Source organism: Callithrix jacchus, chromosome X, assembly GCF_049354715.1.
Source record: "Callithrix jacchus isolate 240 chromosome X, calJac240_pri, whole genome shotgun sequence".
Lineage (NCBI taxonomy): Eukaryota > Metazoa > Chordata > Mammalia > Primates > Cebidae > Callithrix > Callithrix jacchus.
The window spans coordinates 148,014,040-148,023,172 of record NC_133524.1 but is presented as its reverse complement, the minus strand read 5'-3'; the positions used below and the strand labels follow the sequence as shown (position 1 = coordinate 148,023,172).

The 9,133-nt window shown below is 49.2% G+C and overlaps 1 protein-coding gene across 2 annotated transcripts; it reads right to left on the bottom strand.

Moving 5' to 3' along the window:
* Positions 1–1,749: 1,749 nt before the first annotated feature.
* Positions 1,750–8,393, bottom strand: FATE1 (fetal and adult testis expressed 1). Of its 2 annotated transcripts, none has more exons than XM_008990041.5 (5): positions 8,203–8,393; positions 7,080–7,207; positions 3,324–3,415; positions 2,848–2,926; positions 1,750–2,271 (listed from the first exon to the last, which is right to left on the bottom strand). In XM_008990041.5, the coding sequence occupies exons 1-5, from the start codon at positions 8,309–8,311 to the stop codon at positions 2,140–2,142; spliced, it is 540 nt and encodes a 179-aa protein (XP_008988289.1). In that variant the 5' UTR covers positions 8,312–8,393; the 3' UTR covers positions 1,750–2,139. The 2 variants fall into 2 exon arrangements, with proteins under 2 accessions (XP_008988289.1, XP_008988291.1); XM_008990043.5 differs by having other exon boundaries at positions 7,080–7,204.
* Between the last annotated feature and the right edge of the window lie 740 nt (positions 8,394–9,133).

Genomic DNA, 9,133 nt, shown 5'->3' with positions numbered 1-9,133 from the left:
GGAGATGTTCCTCTGGGACACTGCCATGCTGTTTGTTTGCAACTCAGCTAATTTGCTCCCAAGGGTGAACCTTTGTTTCACAACATATTTTCAGCCAGACTTTCTGCAAACATGTCCATGTGTGCACAGGTTCACGAACACTCAGGTCTCAAGGGCAGACCCAGCCCCACCTGGCTGCAGCCTCCTCTTCCTCTGAGCTTCCCTGTGAAGACTGACTGGGTAGGAGAAAGGGGCAGCCCGGGGTAGACAGTGTGAGGGCTGACCTCGTGGCAGTGGGAACACTGGGCTGACGGCAAGAAGGGCCCATTTGCAGGGACAAGGAACACCCCTGGTACTCCCTGATCCTCTTGGCTGTCTCGGCCAGAAGTGTTCATAGCTGGGTGCTGCTGTTTCCCCACTCTGCAGAGGGGCTTCCAGTGGTACGTGATTAGCTCTGTGTGCTCTGGGACCAAAGAGAGAATCTCCAAACTGTTTCTTTCCTAGGTGTCCTTTCTCTGCTTTGAGCAGGGCCCAGGCTCCAGGGGCCACGTGCCTGATGTCCCACAGGGCTGACAGGAGGCCCTGCATCCTCATCTTAGAAGTATTACAAGTCCCAGAGTGTCAGGTGTGGAAGAATCCCCTCAGTGTATAGGAGCCCACTGAAAACCAGAGAAAGATGTGGAGCAGGGGCAGAGCAGGCTGTGGGACTCAAGCTTCTCCCTCTCCCTCTCCCCATCCCCTAACTTCCCTCCCTCTGCCTCTCTGTATCTCTCTGACTCTCTCTCTCTCTGCCTCCCCCTTCCTCCCTCCTTTCTTCTCTCCCTGCCCCCTTCTCTCTCTCTCTCTCTTTCTCTCTCTCTCTCACACACACACAGAGAGACACACACACACACACAGATATATTCATTTCATACCTAGTGATGAACACACTCCCCTATCTTTACAGATGGAGAATCCTTGACAGATTTGGGGGATTAGGGAAGGTGCACTTAGCAACTGAAGCCAATGAGAAAGTTCTGGGTCCCCACCCCCAGAGACATGTGTGTCGGTCCCTTGGTCCCAGGAAAGGGATTGCAGCTGTTCCGCAGGCCTCCTGCTGCCAAGCACATGTGCACTGTGGTCAGGCCCCCACATGGCAGGCAACACTCTGCACCTCTCAGGCTCAGTCCCACTGGACGACCCACCTATCCACCCTGACTGAGGTGAGCTTCAAGGACTGTGGACCCAGCGTGTGTGGTGGATAGCGTGTGGGTATGTGTAGCTCCTATTCAGACTCCAAAGCTGAGGCAGGACATCATCTCCAGTGAGTCTGTCTGCGGGAGGCCGGCCGAGCTGTAGCGTAGGACTCAGGAGAACTCACACCAGAACTCACACCCAGGCCCTGTCTCACTGGATGACCCAGGGACATGTTTCCCCTCTCTGGAATTCAATTTCAATTTTTGTCCTGGTCAAATGAGAAGGTTTTTGGTCCCTTTTGGGATAGTTCCTCTGATTGCATCCCTGCAACACAACCCAGACAAGCTCCCAGAACCACACCCCCACAAGCACTCATTGGCATGAGCCCACCAGGAAGAATTTTGCAAAGCTGGGGCTAGGGACAGTGAGGCTGGAGAGGTGAAAGGGAGGAGGGAACCAGGGCCTATGGGGCAACTGCAGAGGCTCAGTCTCAGCCACAGTGTCTTTGTGAAGAGGAGCTGTTCCCCAGGGCACTCCGCCCCCACTGTTGCCCCAGATGAGTACTGGACACAGAAACCTCAGCCACAGGGTTTTGCTGCTATAGCTGAACTTTTATTGAGTGTGTTATCTGTACAGAGGCTTGTGCGTGAGATGGAAGCAAACAAGGGAGGAAAGCGAGGTCACGCCCCTGTCCACAGAGGACTGAACAGAGGGCTGCTGGGGTCAGGTGTTACTGTGGGGCCCAGATGCCGCCATGCTTTTCATCCTTTAAAGGGTGTCATCTCAGCTCATGCAGTGTTCCTCCACTTTGCATCAGCTAGGACCTCCCAAAGCTGTGACCTGGCCTCCCCAGGCAGGGGGCTTAACCAGACTTGAAAAAATGGCCCTGATGCTGCCTGGGGGGTGGGCAAGAGCGGCCAGGGAAGAGGAAGGAAAGAAGGAGAAGCAGGGAGGACTCCAATGCGTAGGCCTAGCTTTCTGTGATCACTGGTGCATCCACAGCCACAGGTTGGCAATGCTGGCTGACAACAGCAAGGCGAATATCAGGGTCTCCTTCTGACGCCAGGTGGCGTCCTGCTCCTCCAGGGCACGCAGACGCCCACTGACTCCACACAGCTGCAGAGGAGCCAAAGGCAGGGCTGCTGAGCAAGGCTCTTCTCCCAAAGCCCACAGCACAGCCACGGGAAAAGCATAAAGTTAGAGCAAGAAGGGGCTTGGATGCCCTTTGGCAGTGGGGCGGGGAGCACCCCTAGTAAGAAGCAGGCCTACGGGATGTTCACTTCCATTCTCTGAAAGAGGCAGCCCATTCCAGCCAGGGAGCCAAGGAAGGAAGGGTCTCCTCCTGAGAAGGTCTGGGTTTTGTTTGAACAAAGGCAACCCCTCTCTCAGACCCTTGGGCACCACTCTATCCCTGGACATAGAACCCTTATCCTTGTATGTTCCCTCTTCCTCCACCTTTTCTCTGCCCCTACTCTCTGCCAGCATCTCAGGGACAGCAGTAGGTTTGAGACTGGACATTAACCTGGGGTGTCAGAGCCATGGAGCTGGAGAGAAAGAGGAAGGGAACCTGCCCCACCTCCAGCGCTAAAGGGAAAGATGACTGTAAGGGACTACAGGACCCCAGCTGTCAAGCCCTGCCAACTCCAAGGCACCGTGATTCTCCCTGCACCCACCAATTGGGTCCCTCCTCACCTGTCTTTTGATAATTTCCATCTCCAGTCCATTGAACCCTTCCAGGCCAGTCTCCGCCACTGTACCTGTCTCTGGATTGCTGGGAGAGAAAAAAGACAGAGGGTCAGAGCTGCTGGTGGTCCCTGGCAAGGCCTGGCAGGGAGCACAGGAAGGCAGTGAGGGCAAGCAGGTAATATCAGGATCTTTTGGACAAATACCCTATCAGCCTCCAGTCCTCTTCCATGGTAAAGAGGGCCTATGGCCTTGAGGGCTGGGAGTCACCCTGAGCTAGCCTGAGCCAGCCTGATGCAGCCCAGCTCAGCCCAGCTCGGCTGGGCTGCAGAGCACTGGGATGCCCCAAATGGGCTTGGAGCCAGGGTGCTCAAGGTCTCTGCCAAGCCCTCAGAACTCCTTCCTGGCCAGGCTGCTCACCAACCCTTCTGCCCCATTCGGGGACCTGTCTGAGTAGCCAGGCCCCACAGACCCCCAGCTCTTACCGTATGCCTTGGAAACTACCAGGGCACTCCTGGAAACGGGCTTCCCCATGGCCTGATTCTCTCAGCATTCTGGGCATTGGCAGCTGGGTCCCCTGAAGAAAGGAATGATCAGTAAGGTAGCCTGCCCAGCCCCACATGAGTGGCTTCTCAAGTTTGCCCAGAACCAGTGGTGCACCACATGGGGAGTCACGTGGTGCCTGACCTCTGGAATCAAGGGCTGGCAGCTTCAAGACATTAGGAAAGCTTGGGAACCCCACACATTGGCTGCTGGCTGCCATCCCACATGCACCGTGGTCCTTGGTAGCTCTTCCTCACCCAGGCAGGCTGCGGCAAAAGAGCAGTAACAGGGGTCCCTGTCATCTGCAAGAACTTTCACATGCAGACATTAGCTGAGAGGCTGAGAAACCTACTGAAGGAGAATGTAAAACCTCAATTGGCAGCCCAGGCCATTGAGGCCTGGCGAGATGCCTTTACTTCACGAGGATGTCAGGGCTAAGACTAGAACCCTGGCTACTGGGAAACCATCAACTGCTCTGGGCAAGCCCAGCCATCCTTGTGGCTTTCATTTTCATCCATCTGCCAATGACACCCTAGCTTGTACATCTATGGCCCAGAGGCCTTGGGCCAGGGCTATCTGATGCCTTTGAAAAGTCAGTAGGGGATAGAGGAACAGAGAGTGGCTTTTGGTGCCAGACCTGCCTGGCCTCAAGTCATACTTCTAGGTTTCCAGTTCAAGATGAAATATTTCACAAGCTGCCTATTTAACACACACCACATGCCAGGGACCACGCCATCCTCTAAGTCCTTACCAATACAAGTGATTGATTCCTCAGCACGACTCTGTGAAATGATATCATTATCATTCCATTTTGAAAGTACGGGAAAATGAAACACAGAGAGATTAATTAACTTGTCCAAGACACACAGCTAGTAAGTAGCAGAGCAGTAATTTGAACCCAGGACATTTTAGTCCAGAGGTTATGCTCTTAACCATTACAATATGATGTCTCTTATATGTAACACTCCTTCCTGTTAAGGCTACAGTAAGTGCCAGTGAAGACACTAAGACAACATGAGAGGCCTTAGCCAATGAAAGAATTCCATAAAATTGTGGAGTCCAGGAAGTGTCCATGGAGAAACCAGGCCTCAGTGTGGATGGGAAGCAGATAGGGCTCAGCTGACAAGGGGAGCCCAGCCAGCAGCATCCAGAGAGGAACTAGACCTGCAAGGACAATGGCAGCATATCATAAGAAAGGAGGGAAGGGCAGAAAACAGGGACTTTAAGTAAAGATCTGTGTATGAAGCAGCCAGGCACTTACCCCATGCCAAAACCTGAACCAAATGAATAAGAAAGCTGGGGTGAAAGTGACACAAAATAAAACCCTCTTCATTCTGGCGGGGTTCAGGGTGCCTCACATGACAGTCAGTTCCTTACCCACTCATCCTGCTGAAGTAGAACCTGCCCTTTGAGAGGCCTGACCGAGGCATGAAGAGTCCTGGGTTAGCCCTTCCATTTGCCTCATTCTTCCAAAAAAATAGACAACGGAGGCTCACCGGTCACTGAGAAAGATCTGCAGCCCTTCTCTGTTTTGAAGTCACGACATCAAACTGAAGGTGGATCAATTTCTGTGTAAAGGGTTTTCATAGGAATTTTACCACTACACTCCGTCTGTTGCAATAACGCAAAATTAATCTTCCTCCAGAGGAGCACACAGATATTGATGGAACGTTTTTATGAATAGTAGTTCACCATCACAATATTTCATTTTCTTAAGATATTTCAAAAATAGCATGAAAAAATATAATGGGTATTAGGGAGACCCCATGACTATAATCGCTTGACTTTCCTATAAATTGGAATCAGAAGGATAAAAAAATATATTTGAGAGATTCGAAGGCAAAAAATAAAAATAGAAATGGCTGGATTTTGTTTGTTTGTTTCTCTCTGTTAATCATTTCCAAAAATGTTACTTTTACTTCCATGTAACTTTAAAGGCACACTACTTTTTCCGAGTCATCAGGAAAGCATTTTTAACTTTTCTCGCCTTTGCATATTATGGTTCTCGTAGAGGCAGTTCCATCAGCTGTTTTATTCAAAAATAAAGGAATAAATAAATAAATAAATTAGATTTCCTAATTCTAAATTTCTAAATTGAATTTCTAAATTCAGTATAAGGGTATATTTTCAGGCAGTCTGCCTCTAGCCCTCATAACCAGCTTTAATTAAACCAGAGGTGATATTCTCCCTAGTCTCGGAGCCTGACCTCCTGGGCAGCTTGATTTGGCTTCTGTCTTTGGACACAGGAAGCCAGATCAACATCTGACCTATTTTTATTCCCAGGAAATCTTTAAACCTGGAAGCCTTTTTTCTCAATCTTCCCTGGGGCCATCCAACAAATCATTTCAGCAATCAAGTCTCCCTCCCTTTCCCAGTAACTTCCAAACTTTTCTGTGGTAACAGTAAAAACCACCATTTTCTAAAATTTTATTAATTTTTCCTCACCAACCTGAATGTGGTGAAAAGCATTGGCTACAGAAAGATGGGATTTGTGATTCCCTAAAGCAGTCAGGTCTCCCTTCTCTCCAAAATAAATGCCTTTTTCAGTATCCTTTGCGACAATGTGGCCAGCATCTTTCTAGAACATTCAACATCCACAGTGAATGTAGCTTAAAGAATTGGCCACAGAACCGTGGGACTCACATTATTTCCTGGAGCAGTCAGTCCTCCCTCCCTCTCCAATCCTGTTGCCTTTTCCCAGCAGCCTTTGCAACAGCATATCAATTTTTCTAAAACTTTCCCTTACCCACAGTGAATGTAGCTAGCTAAAAGGATTGGCTACAGAACTGTGGAACTCACCTAATTCTCCAGAAGAGTCAGAATTCCCTCTCCCTCCAAAATGACTGTTTTTCTCAATATCATTTGCAGCAGTATAGCCACTATTTGTTCTAGAATATTTCTTCACCCATATTGAATGTAGCTTAAAAGCATTGGCTACAAAATTGTCAGATTCACTTCACTGGATTTCTTCCTTTCTTCCTTGCTTCTTCTCTCTCTCTCTCTCTCCCCCACCCCCTTCTTTCTTTTTACAGAGTCTCTCTCTGTTGCCCAGGCTGGAGTGCAGTAGCATGATTTTGGCTCATTGCAACCTCTGCCTCCTGAGTTCAAGCGATTCTCATGCCTCAGCCTCCTGAGTAGCTGGGATTACAGGCATGTGCCACCATGCCCAGCTAATTTTTTTATTTTTAATAGAGATGGGGGTTTCACCATACTGGCCAGACTGGTCTCGAACTCCTGGCCTCAAGTGATCTGCCCATCTCCTCCTCTCAGAGTGCTGGGATTACAGGCATGAGTCACCATGCCAGGCCACTTGACTGGATTTCTTAACAGCCAGAAAGGATAGGAGCCTCACCTGACTTATTGTGTGTATACACACACGTGTACCACACACATAATTTTAAATACAGGAAAGCATTATTTCACGCAATAGATTTACAAAGTAAAGTATTTATTTACTCCCTAAGCAATATTTGTTTCAAGAATTCCGAACTCCCAAGGTTGAACCTCTAGTATAGGAAAGGATGACCGTGACCTTTAACTGGACCTTCCTTTCCTCATTTGCCAGCTCGGAACACAGGAGCTTTCTCTTCCTCCCAAGTCAATGTCTAGCCCTGACTGACCTGGTGAGGCAAGAGCCCCTACAAACAGTACTCCCAATCCCAACCTGGCCACCTTATGCTGAGGACCCCATACAGTACCATTTTCTTGGGCCGGGTGGCAGTCATATTCCAAACTGGTTTGGCTTCAGCAGAGCCTGCAGCTTTTGATTCCACCTTCTGCCTCTTCTGGGGGACACTGAGGGACCGAGATCTATGATCCATCACTTCTAGAGAGAAGAACAGAGGCCTCAGGAGCACCCACAGAAGTTATACCAGGGCTTTTTGGACACGAAACACAGCATAAAAGAAGGCAGAGGCCACAGCCTTCTCGGGAATCACTCAACACCCGTTCAACACTATCCACCAGCTGATCCCAGGCCTCAGTTTGTTCATTTGTTCAAAAGTTAATCAAGCATTTCCTGATGGCTGAGCTCGAGACTAGGTTACTCTCTATTCACTTAGAAAGCAATGATCAAGAACAAGATTCCAGCTCTCAAAGAACTGACCATCTGTTTGTGTATAAGGGGGAATGACAGGTGTACAGCAGAAAGTAATCTATCCTCGCAAATGCAGACAGAGAGACACAGGCTCCATAAACGATCAAAACATGGTAACATAGTAGAAGGAAAGGGCTCCCTCTAAAAAGTAGGAGACAAAAACTGAAGCAGGGACCTGAAAGAAATAAAGGACCCAGCCCTGGGAAATTGAGGGAAAGCACATTCCAGACAGAAGAAACAGCAAATGCAAGGTCTTTGGGGAATAAGCACGCTTGCAGCATTGTAATAACAAACATAAATGCAGTGTGATCTTGGCCCTTTTGTGAGCTATAGAAATGATATTTTCTGTCTATATCATAGCATGAAATGTTTTGAGGAGGCTGATACTATCTTATAGACTGTGGAGTTTGGACTTTCCTCTGAAGGGCAGGGAAATGAATTAGAGCATTGGGAGAGAGAATTGATCTCTGATCTTGTAATTTGAGCTCTCTGAGTATTTTGCAACAGACATGGTGGTGGCTTGGACAAGTGGGAGACAGTAGGAAAAATGCTCCCTTTTCCCTACCTCCCTTATCATCAACCCACAAATCCTCGAAGCTCCCCAACACACACATGTGCAAACACTTCCTTGCACACATGCACCTTTTCCAACACACACATGCACAGGTATAGACACGTATCTACAGAGTTGGCTATAGCCAAGTGGTATTTTAGAGGATCCTCACCTGCTATCCCCAGGTGCTCTTGGTTTTGCCCTTGGCTTCCATGATTCAGTTCTTCAGCCAGGGATATTTCTACCTCCTCCCTGGTGCTGATAGGGCCTCCTGCCATCATAACCAGCTGTTCACTTGTAAGCAATGGCTAAAAATGTGCAGGGTGCCAGAAACAGAGGAGTCACACTCAGAAAATCGCCTCTTCCAGGGACAGGAGCTCAAGGAAGATATAGTAGGACCTGGGGGTGGAGTGACACTCCCTCTCTAGGCTGAGGCCTTGGACTGAGTACCTTCTGTTCCCATTGTATCTAATTGGTTGGGTCCATGGCGTTCTCCCCTGCAACTCTGTAAGCAGCTTAGAAGAGATACAACTCCAAGCTTTTGCCTGTGAGAACTGCTCTGGCTCATGGATCTCCAGATTTAGCTCATGGGGGATCCCATCATCATTTCTAGGCAGATGCAAGGATTGGCACAGGGTCCAAGAGCCACACAGTGGCCACAGCAGAGTTAGGTCCTAGCAATCCAGGCCATACCATGCCTTCAAAAGGGATTCTCTGGAGAGCATATCCTACCTCCCATATCCAGAGTCCCCAAACACAGGAGGCAGCCTTTTTCTGAAGTCGGTCAGCCTAGGCAGGAGCCATGAGAACCAAAGGAGGGAAGGGTGAAAGAGGTGTGACCTGACTGCAGCCACTAGAACCCCAAGGGCCTCAGGCCCTGCACCTTCTAAGTTCCAATTCTCCCTCAGCTTACCTACTGACTAGACCACTGTGATGGTCAGGTTTATGAGTCACCTGGGCCAGGCACTTGCCCCTGGTGATTCCATCAAACACCGTGTAGGTGTTGCTGATGAGGCAATTTGTAGCTGTGATTGGCATCTACAACCAGTGGACTTGAAATAAAGTAGAGACTCATCCTCGATGATGTGGGTGGGTCTCACGCA